The following is an 18,247-nucleotide window of genomic DNA, read 5'->3' on the forward strand; positions in this document are numbered from 1 at the left end:
ACTGTTTATATGTAAGTAGCGGGGGTGTACTGTCAAATCAGAAGCATTATATACATTCTTCCACTGCTTAAATGTACTGCAAGTGTCTGATGCAGATATGTTAATGGTGTTTCTGCAGCCTTTCTCCCTGGGTCTACACTGTAAATATGTGCTGGCCAGCTGGGCCTCCCACTGAATATAAAATAAACAGGTTTTGCTAATATAGTTTAAATGCTCTTAAAATAATTTGAAGCATACACCTAGTAAAGACATCTAAACAGCAGTTTTTTATACAAGTTTAGTATTTAGTAAAAGTAGCAGATGCTGACCAAAAAAGTAAGTACATACAAGATGTCAAAATAAGGTGTATGCAACATAAGGACACACCTACATTGTGAAGGTCACCTTACTGCATCACAGCACTGAACATATGCAACTTGCCATTTGGCTAGATACTACAGTGTAAGAAGGCCTGAAGCAAATCAAACACCACTCCACTGTTTTGAAGCCACACCTCCTCTCTTCCACCACCCTGCATAGGAAAAGTGTATATGCTAAAACAACACTTTATAAAGTGCCTAGCTTAGCAGGTTACTTTGGCAGAAAACCAGCTCCAAATAAAGGAACAGGTCATACTAGTTCCATAAGTGCAAACAGACAAAGGACATTGAAAAATAAGGTTTAGCAGGAAACTGCAAACTAATCTAATGCGACCTCTTATAAGGTTTAAGACAAGTACAGCCTAAACATTGATAATATGAAGGCCCAAAACAAAAAAAAAAAAAACACTAGTTAAATAAAGAATGAAATTAAAATATTTAATGATGCGAAAAACGACACCAATACCTGATTCTTTAATGCAAGACTTCCCATCTTTACTGCAGCGAAAGCCTTTTGGACAGCAGTGGTTCACATCCTTGCAGCAGGCAGCCTAACAAGAAAACAAAACAAAAATAAGTATGTTACAAGGAGGAAGCAAGCACAATCACTGGATTCCAATACATTGACTACCATAATCAACCTGCAGCAAAATACTAAAAGCCGGAAATCTAATTCTGCGGGAGTAATTCTGTCACCAAAGAATTAACTAAAAATCAAGTTCAGTAATAAAGAGAGAGCTTTAAAAAATACATCAGCTTTCCAGAAGATAGACATACTTTTGATGCACAAAACACTCAAAACATGTTCACTTTCAGTGCATCTGGAAATGTGTTTTCTTGAACTCAATAATAGAAACTGAACAGCATTTTTAATAGCAACCATCCCTAGCATGTCAATCCCCCCACCCCAAAAAAAAGTACGTGGTCAGGGTTTCAGTGGTGCAATTCACAAGTGTGACACTTAATGGTAAATGATAACTTACGGTCTCTTCAAAGGACAGCCAGCAGGACAAAAAGCCCTTCCCCACCTACACAGCTCGTTACTCACACAGTCCTTTCCAGCTGTCTGTTATATACAATTTGGCACCCCAATCAAGTCAATGGAATTTACTACAGCAGTAAAATCCTGGATCAGGGCATGCAGAGGTCTATGACAAGTTAAACATTTAGTGCCAGATTTCAGGCATCTATGGAAATTCACATTAAAATCTTGTACAAGACTGCTAAAACACTGGTGCTAAACTTCTGCTTTAGGCAGAGGTTTTTCATCCACTGCTGCCAAGAATTCCAGAGTTAGGTCTTTGTCAAAGGAAAAGAAATGCAATCTGTGTCACTAAATAATATGCATGCATGACTGCAATGCAGAGCATAATCAAAACAGTACATTACCTGATCAAGATCCCACCACCCCATATGCATCACCTTTAGATCAGACAAGTAAGATGAAAAAGGACACTAAAAGATCTGATGCCTTCACAAAAAATGTCTGATGCCTTCACAAAAAAAGGTAAGCTTCCAGGAGATTCTCCCATGTCACTGCCGTCTGCTGGATTCTTAATCTGCTGCCTATATGAAGGTCGTGAATACAAACTCTCAAAGGTGATCATTAGCATTACCTCATACACAGTAGTGTTCAGGATCCCCACTGCTTTGAAAGAATGTTAACATACTGTTATGTCTTCCACCAGTTCTCTTGACTGCACTGAAAGAATAGAACTCAATCTGATATACACGCGAGGGAAAAAAAAAAAAAAAAACAGCCACCCAGGCTAAGGACAATCACAAAGCCTTCTTCAGTTATATTTGTAATATAAAAAGAGCTATGCAGCACTGTGACAAGCTGATTGTGAATGACCAAACCTACACTGAAGCTGAAGATATAGCAAACTTGTTGGTTGATAACCAACCTCACCCCCCTACCCTGAATATTCGGATGTAACACAAGAAATAGCAGAAAATAATATACCCCAAGCCATCACAAAGGACCAAATCAGAATCTATGGGTCTTGTCAATATCCCTGGATGTATCCTGAATAGCATGAAGCATGAATTATCCATGCCTTTAACACTGTTCAACGTCAGCCTCTAAATAGGCTGCATACCAAGCAAATAAAGAACAGCAACAGTCATACTTCTGCAAGGAGGACCATCCACTGACTCGAGTAACTACAGACCCATAAGTTTGACCAGAGTCATACATAAAGAAATGGAAAGACATATCATGGAATTAAACAAGGACACAGAAAATCTCAAAACATGACCCATTCCAGTTTGGTTTTCTTTAAAATCAGGTCATATTTATTTAACTTTGTAGACATTTTTGAAACAGTCACCAAAGCAATCGACAAATGGAAGACTGTACACACCACCTACCTAAACCTACCCAAAGCCTTTGACATAATACCCCACTTGGGCATTGTAGAATAAACCCCTATATGCCACCTGCTACTTTGCCAACTGGCTTACACAGATAGCTTCCCCCTAGCTTGACTTCCTGAGTCCTCCCTCCAAAAAAAAGATCCATTACTAGTGGAGTCTCCACAGGGCTTTATGCTGGGACTACTCCGATTTGTCATCTACTTATAGGTTCATAGGTTGGTACTAGGCTATCGGCCCTAGGGCCTATACAAGCCTAGTTATAACAATTCCCTGGCTATTTCTTCCCACAATATTTACTTCCCTGGACCCCTGTCTAGCAGGGCGACTAACATGATCCCCAGGGTGAATTTCCTATCTCCCATCCAGTCATCAAGGTTCCTTTTGAAGAGGGCCAAAGAGGAGTTCTGCTTGACATGAATGGGCAGTCTATTCCAGAGTCTGGGGAGTCTCTGGGTCAGGAACCTATCCCTCCAGCAGGTTTTGTTCATTGTGATGACAAGGTTTAGATCCCTGGAGCTTGTGGCTCTGAGGGATTGGGATTTCTTTAAGTGTAGCATGTCCAGCAGCTCTGGGTTTGACATGGCCTTGTATGTTAAGCAGAGATCACCTCTGAGTAGACGATATGTGACACAGTATAGCTAGAGTTTTTTTTAGACGGTCAGCATAGGGCATCTGCTTTAGGCCTGTGATTCTTTTACTGAGGTATTTCTGTGGCCTTTCTAGTTGGTGAAGATGTCTTGAGAGGTACATACCAAATGGGGCATTGTATTCTATAATGGGAATAATGAGAGATGAGTACAGTGGGACAATGACCTCCTTTTTTATGGATGAAAAACCCTTAGTGATGAGGTGTGCCACATAGAAGGATTTACTGACTGTTGTGGCAATGTGGTTATCAAAGGTGAGACCACTGTCCACCTAAGTCTCTTATGGTCGGTGTTTAGTGTACTGCCACCTATGTGGTAATTCACGGGTACATGTTTTTTCCCCAAAGGGGATAACTATACATTTTTTGGCATTGAGCTTGAACCTATGGCTCTGGCACCAAGCATCTGTTTCTGTAAGGCCCTTTTGTAAAATAACCACATCATTTAGGGATTCAATAATGGCTCCTAGTTTGCAGTCATCTGTGAACTTTGTTAGCCAGAGTCCTTTAGTGTTGGCCTGTACTTCAGAGAAGTAGATGCCAAACGACAGCGGTCCCAGGACTAAACCCTGAGGTACTCCACTTGTCACTTGTCTAGAGTTGGATTTGGAGTCGACTACTTTTACAGTGTGGGTTCTATCAGTAAGCCAGCTGGCAACCCATCTAGTGACGTAGGGATTAATGCCCAGCTTAGTAAGTTTATCTATGATTCCAGAGTGGGGGATGGTGTCAAAGGCCTTGGTGAGGTCCAGATAGGCTGTGTGCACTGCCTTACCCTTGTCCACAGCCCTGGAGACTGATTTGAAGAAGTCAATTAGGTTCAAGAGACCAGATCGGCCCTTCATGAACCCAAACTGGGTGGGGTCCAGTGTTTGAAGGTTGCCAATGTCTTTGTTTATAAGTTCCATGATAATACATTCCCATAGCTTTGCACATCAGGCTTGTCAGACTGATGGGGCAGTAGTTCCCAGGATCCAAGGTGGATTCCCCCTTGTACAGTAGGATAACTGCAGCTGTGCGCCGCTCAGTGGGCACGAAGCCTGATGTGAGGCTATCATTAAACATGACACTTAGGTGAGCTGCCAGTTCATTTTGTAGTTCATGTAGTACACAGGCTGGGATGTCATCTGGTCCCATGGATGCTGTATTTTTAGCTTTGGAGAGTGCAGTTTTTACTTGTGTGGCCATTATTACCGGAATTTAGCAATCTTTCGGTATTGAGTTGGGCCCTTTAGGGGGTGAGGGAGGGGGTGAAGTTGGCACTGAATCGATCTGCCAGGATATTGGCAATATCCTTGGAATCAGTACATTTAATGCCATTCTATTGTAGCCTTTTAGATTCTTAACATTGCTATAGAATGCCTTGTGGTTGTCTTTGGAATTTTTAGCAATTTTATTTTCGTATCTAGCTTTGTAGGATTTTATGATGGATCTTAGATTCTTACTGAGGCTGGTAAGGGAGTTTTTGCATCCTGGGATTTTCCTCTTTTCTGCAACATTTTCTTCCTTTTGTTGTAAAGTTTGTTTATGGCTGGCTTCCTTTTTTTTTTTTTTTTTTTTTTTTTTGGAGGAGAGCGTCATGGTTCTATTTGGGATGGTGCGATTCATGCATGAGCGGATGTGGTCGTACAGTGCCTTAGTGAAGGATTCAGCAGTCGAACTTTCAATAGTCCAAGCAAATGTCAAAGGTCTTTGGTTAGCAAAGTTTGTGGAGTGCAAGCTAGAAACAGTGACTGAATCCCCAAAAGACTCTGCCATCCTCTTGGAAAGCTTGTCCTTAACAAATAACTGTTGCTAGAGTAAATGACTACAGCTAAATGTCAAAAAGTGCATTAATATATCCTTTGGAAGACCGACTGCCCTGGAAAACTACCACATTGAACTATACACCCACAAACGTTGATCTATTAGTTGGAGATTTGGGAATACATGTAGACATTGATCTAGCATTCGAGCAATATGTTTCTAATGTTGAAGTTGTTCTATACTGCTCAAACTATCAGCAAAGGGATAGCACCTCAGTCCACAGGTGTCATTACCCCACTGTACTCAGCCCTCATATGGCCCATTAATAAGTATAATGCCTTCTCTGGTATGTACCAGACCAGACATGTAATACTAGGCCCCCCACAGAGGTCCCTCACAAAGAGAGTACAGGGACTAAACCAAATTACCTAAACAGACTGCCTCAAACTCTGTTGCTATACTCGGCCTTTCATAGACTATCTTCTGCCCTAGTACTAATGGACCTACTGCACATCTGCAAGTCAAATGTATCAGAAATATCAATCCAGAGACCTTAATCTCTTTAGAAAGATAAAGAGAACAGTTTGGAGGGACTGGGGGCATATCCCCGAGGATACACCACTTCGGAATAGACTCCCTATCCATGTAAAACAAAGCTCACCCTGCCGCTATTCAAATGAGATTCAGATCAATGAATGGGAAAAAGGAAATTTATCACAGGACTACCCCATGTTACTAATGGACAGAGGTTCCACTTACATGCCATATCTTGCAGCAGGATCCCCATTCCATACTCAACAGTATGACCTCAGAAACATTCATTCACACATGGGAATTATACAAAAAAACTCATGCTAAGGGTATTTTGAATGACTAACAGGATAACACTTCTAGGCTTATAACAGCCCTTTATGGCAGTTAGCCTAGTATTTACCCATGAACCAAGATCATGCAGAAGGACACAACATGAATAAACATTTTTTTTCCTTTTAATAAAAACATGAAGGAAACAGGTGGGAATACAGCTTAAGCTTCTGATGTACATTCCAAAAAAAGCAACTTTTTTGTTTTCCATAAATACATTCTGCTTTTGCAGATTTAGTCAGAGATTTGCATTTTATCCAACATGGTAGTTCTCTGTATGATGGATTCTGGTATAGATTACCTCAGAAGCCCATTTCTTTAGAGCAGTAGGCTGACCTCTCTTCTCAAAGGAATTATGAAAAACTCTTACTAGAAAGGACAGACCTACAATAAATCATAAGCATTAGGGGCTGTCTTGACAGTGTGCCCACAAAAAAAAAAAAAAAAAAAAAAACTGCTAATGACCATAAAATTAGAAGTTATGTACCTACCATAACGTTCCATGTTAGTTGTCTTCTTCTCGCCTTCTTTCTTGCTGGATGGGTTCGGAGCTGATCCTCGGCTCCGACTCGGCCACTCTAAAAGCTCGAGAGCTAGTTCCACCGGCTCGAGGCTCCCCTATATCCCACAATGCTAGGCGGTAACTCCTCAGATCTCATTTGAAAGCTAAGGCCAGCAAGAAAATTCCATAAAAGGAACAAAGAAAAACTCCTCTAGGTCTGTCCTGGCTAGGGGGAAGGAGGGTGGGACGCAAGAAAGAAGGCGAGAAGAAGACAACTAACATGGAACGTTATGGTAGGTCATAACTTCTAAATGTTAAGTTGTCTATCTCGCCTTCATTCTTGCTGGATGGGACCGCGTCCCTAGCACCTTGTCCCGGGTGGCCTATCGGAACAGACTCTTGAGTACAGTAGAACCAAAGATGGCTCGGTCCCTAGAGGCCAAGTCCAACTTATAATGAGAAATGAAGGTATGGGGAGAAGCCCAAGTAGCTGCAGAACAAATCGAATCAATAGGCAGCCTATCTTGGAAAGCTATAGAAGTGGCTAAAGCTCTAGTTGAATGAGCCCTGGGTTTGGATGGCAACTGTTGATGTCTTATCTCATACACTAGGGTAATCAACGAAGTAAGCCATCTAGAGAGAGACACTTTAGAAACTGGAAGGCCCATTCTACCTTCTGCATAAGAAACAAACAGTTGGTCAGATTTCCTGAATTGTTTGGTCCTGTCTAAACAGTACCTAAGTTGGCGATGAATATCTAAACAGTGTAACTTTTGTTCTGACCTATTAGAATAATTAGGGAAGAAGACAGGAAGCTCAATGGTTTGATTCAAATATGCCAGTGAAGCTACCTTGGGCAAAAAAGACGGGTTAGTACGCAAGGACACCCTATCCTTAAGAAACACAAGATAAGGGGGTCGACTACACAGAGCATGGAGTTCAGAGACTCTTCTAGCTGAAGTGATAGCTACTAAAAAGAGTGTTTTCCAAGAAAGTAACTTTATTGAACATGAAGCCGCAGGTTCAAAGGGGGAAAGAATTAAGGACGTCAGAACCAAGTTGAGATCCCATTGGGGAGGAGGATCTCTGATGGGTGGTTTGAGGAGAAAAACTCCCTTTAAAAAGGCTTTGCAGAGTTTGTGAGACATAATGGAGGACTCTGAGACTCCAACATGAAAGTTCGAAATTGCTGCCAATTGAACTCTAATGGTAGACGGAGACGAACCTGAGTGGAAAAGTTCAGCTAGAAAGTCTAGAACTGATTGAATGGAAGCAGTGAAAGGATCTATATTCTTTGACTGTGCCCAATAGGAAAAACGTTTCCACTGGATATGATAAATCTTCCGAGTGGAAGATTTATGAGAGGCTATCAAGATATCTCTGAGTGAGATATCAGAGGAAGCCTGGCTAAAGTTGGAATTGGAGGAATCATGCTGTGAGGTTCAGAGAAGGAAGGGAGTGGTGCAACTGACCCGACTGATGGGTCAAGAGGTCTGGAACTGGGTCCAGATGCCAAGGTTGCTCCAACAGATAATGGTGGAGGAATGGGAACCAAACCTGTCGAGGCCAGTAAGGGGCAATAAGGATCATGTAAGCTTCCTGAGCGATGGCTTTCTGTATTAGCTGAGATATCAGTGGGAAGGGAGGAAAAGCATACAGAAGTCCACGGGGCCAACCGTGCACTAGAGCGTCTCTGCTGGGGTGGCCTGGTTGGGGAAAGAGGGTGAAAAAATCGTCGCACTTGCTGTTTTAGGGAGTAGCAAAAAGGTCGCAGCAAGGCCGGCCCCACTTTCGAAAACCTTTCTCCAACACTGAATTCTTCAGAGACCACTCGTGAGGCATGAGAATAGCTCTGCTCAATTTGTCTGCAATCACATTGGACTTCCCGGGAATGTGCGTTGCTAACAGAAACTGCTGAGAAGAAATCACCCATTGCCACAGTCTGAGTGCCTCTCGACATAGGGGGTAAGATCTGGTTCCGTCTTGTTTGTTGATGTACCACACTACAGACATGTTGTCTGTCTGAATTGCTATAGTTCCCTTGGGAAGAGAGTCTTGTAAGGCTTGCAACGCTAGAAGCACTGCTCACATCTCTAGGACGTTTATGTGCAAGTGGCACTCGAACGGTTGCCACATGCCCTGGTAATGCCCCCCACCCGATCAGGGAGGCGTCCGTGGTCACTGTAGCAACCGGAGGGGGAGGGACGAAAGGTCTCCCTAGGAGGAGCTGGGGAGATGTGATCCACCAAGAGAGATGATTCTCGCACGATTGAGTTATCCGAATAGGATGGGACATTGGAAGTCGTTGGAAAGACCATTGTGTGAAGAGCATCCATTGTAAAATTCTCATATGGAAGCGAGCTAATGGTAGAAGAGGGATGGCCGCCGCCATTATCCCTAAGACTTTCAGGATCAATCTGGCTTTGACTTTGTTGCTCTGCAAGACAAGAGAGACCTGTCTGTGTATGTCTGCTATTCTCTGCTCTGTGAGTCTGGCTGACATGTTGACTGTGTCTAGATTTGCGCCTATAAAGGTAATAACATGACAAGTCGACAAGACAGACTTCTCGTAATTTATTGAAATGCCTAGTGCCTGACATGTGTGAAAGGTGTAGTCTCTGGTGAGAAGTAAAAGATGCTTGGTGGGGGCTGTAAGGAGCCAGTCATCTAAATAAGGAAACACCTGGAATCCTTGTCGTCTCAGATGAGAGGCTACCACTGCCATGCATTTGGTAAACACTCGGGGGGCTGTAATGAGACCAAAGGGCAGGGCTCTGAATTGAAAATTACTGGTTCCCAGCCTGAAGCGGAGAAACCTCCTGGAGTGTCGACTCATTCTGATGTGATAGTACGCGTCCTGGAGATTCATCGAGCACATCCAGTTGTCCCGCCCCAAAAGGGGTAGAATGGACTGCAGCGTGACCATCCGGAACTTTGTTTTCTTGACAAACTTGTTCAAGTTGCTGAGATCCAGAATGGGTCTCCAGTCCCCCGTTTTCTTTGGAACCAAAAAGAATTTGGAGTAGATTCCGGATCCTGTTTGGTCTGCTGGAACTGGTTGAATGGCTCTTTTTGCGAGCAGCTTTGAAATTTCTAATGCTGCTTGCTCCCTTTGACTGGGTGGAACGTCTGGAAGGGATTTTTTGGATTGCTTCGGAATGAAAAGGAAAGGGATTCTGTAGCCTTCAGAAATGATAGACTGTACCCACTTGTCTTGAGTTAGGGATAGCCAGGCTTCTGGGTACAGCGATAATCTTCCCCCGACTGCCTCCGAAGGTGGACAGTCAGGCAACACCTCAGGGATGCTGAAAGGGCTTGTCGGAAAAGGATTCTCAACTGCCCTGATTCTGCGGGCCCCCTCTGCCTCTAGGACGGCATCTACCATTATTGTTCCCCCCTCTGCCTCTAGAGGGGAATCGACTCTGTGCGTCAGGCAAATCTCCTTGAGATTGATTGCGGAACCACATCTTTCCCCCCTTCTGGCCTTTGGGGTATGGCCTAGAAGGAGTAGAAAAACGGACTCCGACGGCAGAGAGTTTTGCCATCAGTCTCGCACCTAGTCAGGGTTTCCTTCACTTGAGGACCAAAGAGGGATGATCCATCAAAGGGGGAATTAGTGAAGGATGCCTTGAAAGGGTCCGCAAAGTTACATAGCCGCATCCAGGCGCGTTTCACGCAAGGCTACACCTGTACCTGCTGCTCTACTTGCTCCATCCGCCACATATGAAAGGAGGCGCATGGAGGAGTTAGTTATAGAATTAAGGGTTGCCAGCTGAGAATTCATTCTATCCTGAAAACCCGCAGCTGTTGGGTCCTTTAACATTTCGCTCACTTCCTTGAGCAAATCCCTCTGAAGACGAGTGAAATGACACAGGTAATTCAGCGATCTCATAGTAAAGGTCGCTGACGAGAACATTCGCTTCCCGTACCTGTCCATCGACCTAGACTCCTTGTTAGGAGGATGAACAGGCACCGAAGGATCAGCTAACTCCTTCTTGGTGGCCGCAGCCACCACCATAGCATCAACAGAGACGCCTTTGGTTAAAAATTCTTTGTCCTTGGGGCAGTGATGAATTTTGATGGTCTCCTGGGGGTGGGTTCCACTGAATCAGGAGCCGCCCAAGCCTTCTTTACCACCACTTGCGTAAGGGGGTCAAAGGGAGGGGACACCCAGGAGGTGGAAGGGCGAGAGCCAAACGCCTCAAGATACACTGATTCATTCTCTGAAGGGTTGAGGGCTGGCCAATTCCCCCTCTGTTTTAAGATTTCAAGGATGTCTGCAAAGGAGACATCTTCAGAGGGGGAACGAGGGGAACCTTCAGAATCCTCTAAATCAGTGTCAGAGGTGACAGACTCAGGGGAGTCAATGTGCTTCCTCTGCACTGCCTCTTCCTAGGGGCTCTCCTACTGGGTCAGGAGAGGCCTCGGAAGAGGAGGAGATCCCCACTGGGGAAACTTGAGGAGCTGGCTCTCTACGATCGGGGATGAGAGAGTGAGTAGAAATCACTGGAGGCACCATGGAGGGAGGGGCAGAAGGAGCCAACTGTGGAGTTGAACCTGGTTCTAACACGCTCCTCATGACCTCGAAGGCACCCCTGTCAGGCAGAGCCGGAGGTCTCCGCTCCGAAAAACTGAAAACCTCCCCCGGCACCGACAGTGACTGCTCCTAGGCCGATGTTGGAGCCGAACTCACCAGCGTCGAAGCACTGAGAGGGAGAGCGGGGTCGGACAAGGGTCCGATGCCACTCGCCCCCTCGGAGCCGACGAGGGAAGTCCGGCGCCGAGATTCCTCCAAGGAAGATATCGGAGCAGATGACGGAACCGAAGACAAAGGTATCGGTTCCGACGCCACCACAGTCTCTGGTCCGAGCTGCCCTGGCTTCGAACTCAAAAGAGTCAGAGGAGGAACATTTTGAGTAATGGGAATAGTTCTCGACTGTTGAGTCGGACTTTGAAGCATCTGGGCTAGTGCCTCGGACTTAAGTCAACTCACTACTCTCTGAAGGTCATGGTCCGATAACCTGGAAGACCTAGAGGAGTGGGATCTATGGCTCCGTTCAGACAGCAAAGGTGATGCTGGAGCCGAATGAACTGAGCCGATAGATGGAGATGGGGACCTTTTTCTAGAGGTCGGTTCCGACAACTTGATCGGAGCCGACTCAGTTATGTCTTCCTCGGCTCCGGCCGGAGCCGAGGAAACAGTAGGGGCATGTGTTTGAGATTCATTGGCTCCGGCCGGAGCCGATGTTCGAATAGCCTTAAGACCCCCAGAAGACGGCACAGAGACTGGAGCCGAAGGTCTGGAAGGCTTAGAGGGTTTCCCTGAGGACTGAGTCGAGGGACCCTCAGGCTTCAATAAGCCCCTTAATATAAGTTTATTTTTTTTGCTCCTACAGGACTCTAGGGCTGAAGCCATGGCAAACAGCACATGAGTCCTGCAGGTGCAAAGGTCCCAGGCAGTACACACAAGAAGTGTGACCGTCTGTCAGAGACATCTTCTGACAGCACGAGTCACACTTCTTAAAGCCTGAGACCTTTGATTCCTTAGACATGTCTAAGAAGAGAAGTGTAACCACACAAACACACACACACCGATTACACTTAGAAATAATTTAAACTAAATTAAATTAAGTTAGAAGTAATTAGAAAATAAAATCCCTATAAAACACAGTCACTCACTACTAGGAAGGGAGGGACTGGGCCTAAGGCCCAAGGGAAAATTTCTAGTGAGTTTTTGGAAAAAGAGGGAAATTTATAGGGAATGGGATGGAACTACTCACAATGTAACTATTTAGAAAAAACTAACTTAAAAAGGGGAAAAAAGCTAAGAAAAACTAGTTTCTTTTCAAAAACTAACCTGAGCCGGTAGGAACGCACCTCGATCGCTGTAGCGGCAAACGAGATCTGAGGAGTTACCGCCTAGCATTGTGGGATATAGGGGAGCCTCGAGCTGGTGGAACTAGCTCTCGAGCTTTTAGAGTGGCCGAGTCGGAGCCGAGGATCGGCTCCGAACCCATCCAGCAAGAATGAAGGCGAGATAGACAACTTAACATCCTGCTTTTTATTTCTATGCACAGTAGCACTGTTTTTAGTTAAATGTTTAACCAATAGGCTGTCAAGCAAATTCAGTGACAATGCAAGAGAATGACACAAGGCTTTGGGGGGGGGGGGCACCTGGTCAGGTATCTTGCTTACAAATATGCACCGGGGACCATGGCTAGTAAAAGGAAAACCCATGTGATGAGTGAACTCCCATTCGGCGGTTATGTTACCACCGTCTGGGTTTTATTATACTTTCAAAAGAATGGTATTAATACTTCTTTATAGCTACTCTAAAAGATGAGCCTGTATTAAAAAAAAAAAAACCACTGACTAAGACATTCCATAAAAAAGCAGGGCCTTTGTCAGCCTAGCCATGCATCCCAAATCTCCAAGAAATTCTGGTACTCTAGATAAGTGGAAGCAGGGGCTTGGGAGAAGAAACATTTACAAGCAGTGTCTGGGAGACAAACCATTTACAAGTGGTCTGTGTCCATTAGAGATATAAGTGCCAAACCAGGGAACAATACAATTTATACCCTCAAAATATCCCACTCCACTAAAGGAGAAGTTCAATCTTAAGCTCGCAAAAAAAACTTAACAGCCTTCAAGTGGCCCTCTGCACCGTGAAATATCTTTAGCCACCCAAGCTTCTTGTAAACAAAGCATTATAAGGGAAAATGGGCAATAAAATCCAATGTATCCATTTAGAAGGCAGCTTTGTCATAAATTAGCTGCCTTCTTAAATATATTACCCACTCAGTTTGATGTTTACATGTACAGAGTCGATACTGGCCTAAATCCTATGAAACCCAGGGGTGATTCAGGATACAATGAATTCAGCCAGGAAGACAACAGCTTCCATCATTTTAAGAACTTCAAAAAAAAAATGCATGAGGACCAAGTTTATCAGATCTGTCCACCCCATTTTATATCAAAACATGAAGATGATTCTGTATGTCTACAAAACTGCAAAAATATGACAACTAAACAAAAGGTAAATGTCATTCAAGGGTTTCAGCACTGATATGAGCTTACACCATAACATACCCAGCTTCTTTCACACTGCTGACAAAATCTTCTACACAAAGCAAGGTTTCTATTCTAAAAGAATATCCATAGTCTCCAATCTCAGACTCAGTCTGTCAAAACAAAGTTAATTAAGCTAGCCAAACTGACTAATAAAGCAAACTGTTGTCAATTTGGGGCAAATGCTCCTATCTAGAGAGGTAAGCTATTTTTTTAAATGTACATAATTGTATATTTCTTTCTTGCAAGTTAAAAAGCAATGGAGGTTCTGAAAACATATTTAGTTTTTGTAAAAAGCAAGAGCAAAACGCCAACTGGATCCACGGAACAGTTCCTTTTATTAATAAAACACTACTGAGCGCAAGAAACGCTTTCACCCACTACCTCCGTGGGTTTCATCAGAGTTAATAAAAGACTGGAGCAGTTACTTCTTATACACTACTATTAAAACACATAAACCAATCACATCTTCCTACATCTTCTTCAATTTGCATTTATCAATTTACTCAATTAATTGAGTAATCAATTAGTCTACCTAACCCTTGCATACGTCACCAAACTTTTTATGTAGACTATGCTGTTCATATTTAAATAAGTAAACATGCAAAATTGTGATATGAATGTAAACATCTTAATGTACCATGTGCAAATATGCATAAAAATAGGATGTACAAGTAAAATTTTATGTGCAAAAACATTTAAAATATATTAAAAAGTTTTTAAAACATTTTTTAAAAAGTTTTAAAAAATAGTTATGATGTGCAAAAAAGCAATTTGTCTATGTATCTCAAAATATCATAAAACTCTATACATAAGAAATTCATTTAAAAACATGTATTCTAACAAATGAAAAAATTATTAATATGAGTATATAACATATATATAGGTGAATGTAAATCAAATATAGATACAAAATCCTTAGCAGTTTCATACATGTATACTTAGAATATATCTACATATAGGTTGAAGCATCTAAAAAACCTATATAATATATGATTTCATTTTTAAATAACTTGCAATAGATATATGTTCATTTAATCCTGGTTGTGTACATGCATTTAACCTCAACTGCCATAGGCATTCTTTTGTCTCCAACAATGTGTTCAAATCCCCTTCATTATTACAATTAATGTCTGGTACTCTGTCTATAACAAAAAATAAAAACTTCTTAAAACATTTACATTTTGTACTGTGTATATATAGGGAACTAGTAACCTTCCTATTTTTAATGTCTCTATTGTGCTCTACAATTCTTTCCCTGAGTTTCCTTTTAGTTTTCCCTATGTAAAATGAAGAACATGACATGCATGTAGCTAAATATACAACTAATTTAGTGTTACAATTTACATTTCCTGGACATCTTAGTGTCCTATTGTAACCTTGCAGTATGACATATGGCCCGTCGTTGATAAATCGACAACTTTTACAAAAGCCACGCTTTCTCATTATGGAATTCTTAAATAAACTTTGACTTTCAAAATAGTTTTTCAAGTTCCTTCCTCTACTGAATACTATAGATGGCACATTCCCTATATACTGTAAAATATCTGCTTGGTTAATAAAAACCTTTTCATAACATTCTTTAATAGTATTCATAAAGTGGTTAATGTTGTTACTATAGGGGACTAAAAAAGCCCCTACCTTACCATCTTTGTTATATGTGTTATCGTTTTTATTGAGGGTACCATGTACCAATAATGGCTTAAACGTTTCTTTCCTTTTATTACTCACCTCATACCTCAAACTTTCAACTAAATTTTTTGGGTATCCTCTTTCTAAAAACATGTTTCCCAGTTTTAATAACTCATTGGTAAATTCTAAGTCGTCACTTATTATTCTCGATAACCTCACCATTTGCCCTTTTACTAAATTTCTTTTTTGAAAATAAGGGTGACAGCTATCGAAATGTAAATAAGAGTTCGAAAAGGTTTTTTTCCGGTGTATTGTAGAATTTAAATTATCAACACCCTTGTAAATTTTCAAATCCAGATATTCGCAACTCTCTTCTTCCATTTTATATGTGAATTTTAAAAATGTAGTGCTATCTTCCAAGTAATCCACAAAATTCTTGAATTCCTCTCTATTTCCTTTCCAAAATATTAATATATCATCAAGGAACCTTAAATATAAAACTATTTTAGACCAGTACATACTTTCAAATATTTTCTCTTTCTCCCACATAGCTAACACCAGATTTGCATATATGGGGGCACATCTAGCCCCCATTGCCACACCTGCGCATTGTTGATAGTATTCTCCTTCATGCTGGAAAAAATTGTTTTTCAATACCAATTCCATCAAATCAACAAGAAGTTTTCGTTTAACTGTGTGAAAATTACCAAACACCTCCAAACTATTCTCAAATAGTTCTAAACCCTCTGTCAAAGGGATTACCGAGAATAAGTTCACAATGTCTATTGTCACTAATTGTACTTCCTTCAAATTTTCATTTCTAAATTTGTGAAGCAATTCTAGGCAGTGCCATGAATCCTTTAGGATGTGCTTAATACTAGCTACTATCTCCTTACAGTTTATATCCACATAATGAGCTATAGCCTCCATTTTAGACTGCTTTGCAGAGACTATAGGCCTGAAAGGGGGGTTAGAAACATTTTTGTGTATTTTGGGTATACCAAAAATTGATGGCGTCAAAGGATGTTCAACCAAAAGGTACTCATATTCTGCCTTAGTAATAAATCCTTCCAGCAATAAATCATATAATTGCCAATCAACTTTTGTGTATGCCTTGGTTATATCATACCTAGCTACTCTCTTGTAGGTGGTCTCATCACTTAACATAATACTCATCCTGTTGTTATAATCCAATTTAGTCATCATGACCACCTCTCCCCCTTTGTCTGGTTTCATGATTCTCATTTTGTCCGACATACTCAACTCATTTAGGCAAAACCTTTCTGCTTCAGTTAAATTGTCCTTACAGAAATTCCTTTCCTTCCAAGTTTTTCTTAATTGCATTTCGCAAAACATTTCAAATAAGTGGACAATAGGATTGTTAGGTGGAATAAACGTACTGGACCTTCTTAAGGTAATATTTTTTGTATCCATATCTATCTTGCAATCAAATTTGTTCTTAAAATAAATTCTAAGGTTCAAACTTCTAGTATACATTTTAAGATTAACTAGTAATTTACCTAGGTCCACCTGGTAGTTTGGAACAAACTTAAAACCCTTCATGAAAGTGAAAGGTAACCATTGTTTAAAGTTTTGTCCAAATTGTAAACAGAAAAGCTGCCTTCTGTAATAATTTCACATTTACCATTTTCTAACACCTGACCTGGGTTTTGCTCACAATCATCTATATCTTGTTCATTCACCATTGTGTGTGCAGGATGTCTGTTAATAATGTTACAATCCTGTCCATGTTGTTTAAATGTACTCACATTCATTCCATTGTTGTTATTATTCTCATTGATACTGTCTTTTGTAATTGTATCATAAAAACATTCTGTTTATTCATTGCTTCACCAATATCTTGAATTAAAACATCGTAGCTACTCCTAGTAACTGAACTTATAATTGTTAAGTCGAGGGACGTACCCGAGCAATAAAACTTCTGCTGTTCATCTAATGATGTCGTGCTTGGTACTTGTACCTCCCCCCTCCATTGTACTGCTGATTGTAGTACTGATTCTGTCCCTGATATCGCTCTCTTAAACGTTCTGATTCATGGAGCACAGGCTCTTCTAAAAAAACTTCTCTGTTACCATCTAGATTCGTATTCATATTCATCCTATCGTGCCTTTCTACCTCTTCATTATGTATTACTGATGCATTTTCATTAGTAAACGGGCCTTTAAAATGAACCCTAAAAAAAACGCTTAAAATCCCGAAAATGTGTGTATGCAGTGTTACTTAAGTAATCCTTAGTGTCACGCTGGAGCTTTTCATTTTTAATGTCCAGCCCTTTATTCACATATCTTTTCATATCATTAAGTATGCTATCAAATTTATTTTTGTTATATTCAAACAACAAATCTTTTTTAATGTTATTGTCAAGAACAGTCAAAGATTCCTTTAACTTACTTAATCTCTCATTGTTGTTTTTAATAATTAATTTAATTAATTGCATACCAGTATCATCAAAAATGTCCGTGAGTTCTTGTAGTAAACTGTCATTGTTTTCAAATCCAAATGGTACCTTGAAAACTCTGAGCCCCTTTGGAATTTGTTTGAGCTCTAAGGATCTTTCCAAAAACACATTGTCCATCTGAATTGTCTTAAACTTCTTTAACGCTCTTTCAAAAGCTTCCATCTGCTTATCCAAACTTTGGATACCTTGTTCGTTCCGTTGCATTGGAAAATTTGGCGCCACAAGCAAAGACTTTAAATCTGTAACTCTACAATCCACATTTCTTTCCCCGTATAATCCATTCCTAGCGTTTGGTGACGAATCCGGTAGTGGAACTGCGTGGCCATCACTTCCTGGTCCCATACGCGTTGTTCGACTGCCAATAGGATCTCCCAAACCATAGCTAGCTCCTGGATTGCTACGCGATGTACCCGGGGTAGAATGAAGCGTAAGAATCTGCTCATCAACATCCGAAAAAGCAGCGTTTTCGCTATGTATCTCTTCTGGATTGTTTTGCACCTCACCACAGGCGCCTTCATTCCCTTTTAAAGCAGACAGTATACGCTGCGTTAGTAACAACTGCTGCTGAAATA

At 41.4% G+C, this 18,247-nt stretch overlaps 1 protein-coding gene across 4 annotated transcripts in view; it reads right to left on the reverse strand.

The window, feature by feature from the left end:
* The window catches only part of GRN (granulin precursor), an 891,963-nt gene that overhangs the window by 729,910 nt on the left and 143,806 nt on the right, over window positions 1-18,247 (reverse strand). For all 4 annotated transcript variants that reach the window (XM_044055245.1, XM_044055246.1, XM_044055247.1 and 1 more), the window contains exon 5: window positions 826-910. In XM_044055245.1, the coding sequence (XP_043911180.1) occupies window positions 826-910 (85 nt within the window). The remainder of the gene's footprint in view (window positions 1-825; window positions 911-18,247) is intronic.

This window comes from Protopterus annectens, chromosome 13.part0 (genome assembly GCF_019279795.1).
Source record: "Protopterus annectens isolate FY-2018-M chromosome 13.part0, PAN1.0, whole genome shotgun sequence".
NCBI classification, from domain to species: Eukaryota; Metazoa; Chordata; order Ceratodontiformes; family Protopteridae; genus Protopterus; species Protopterus annectens.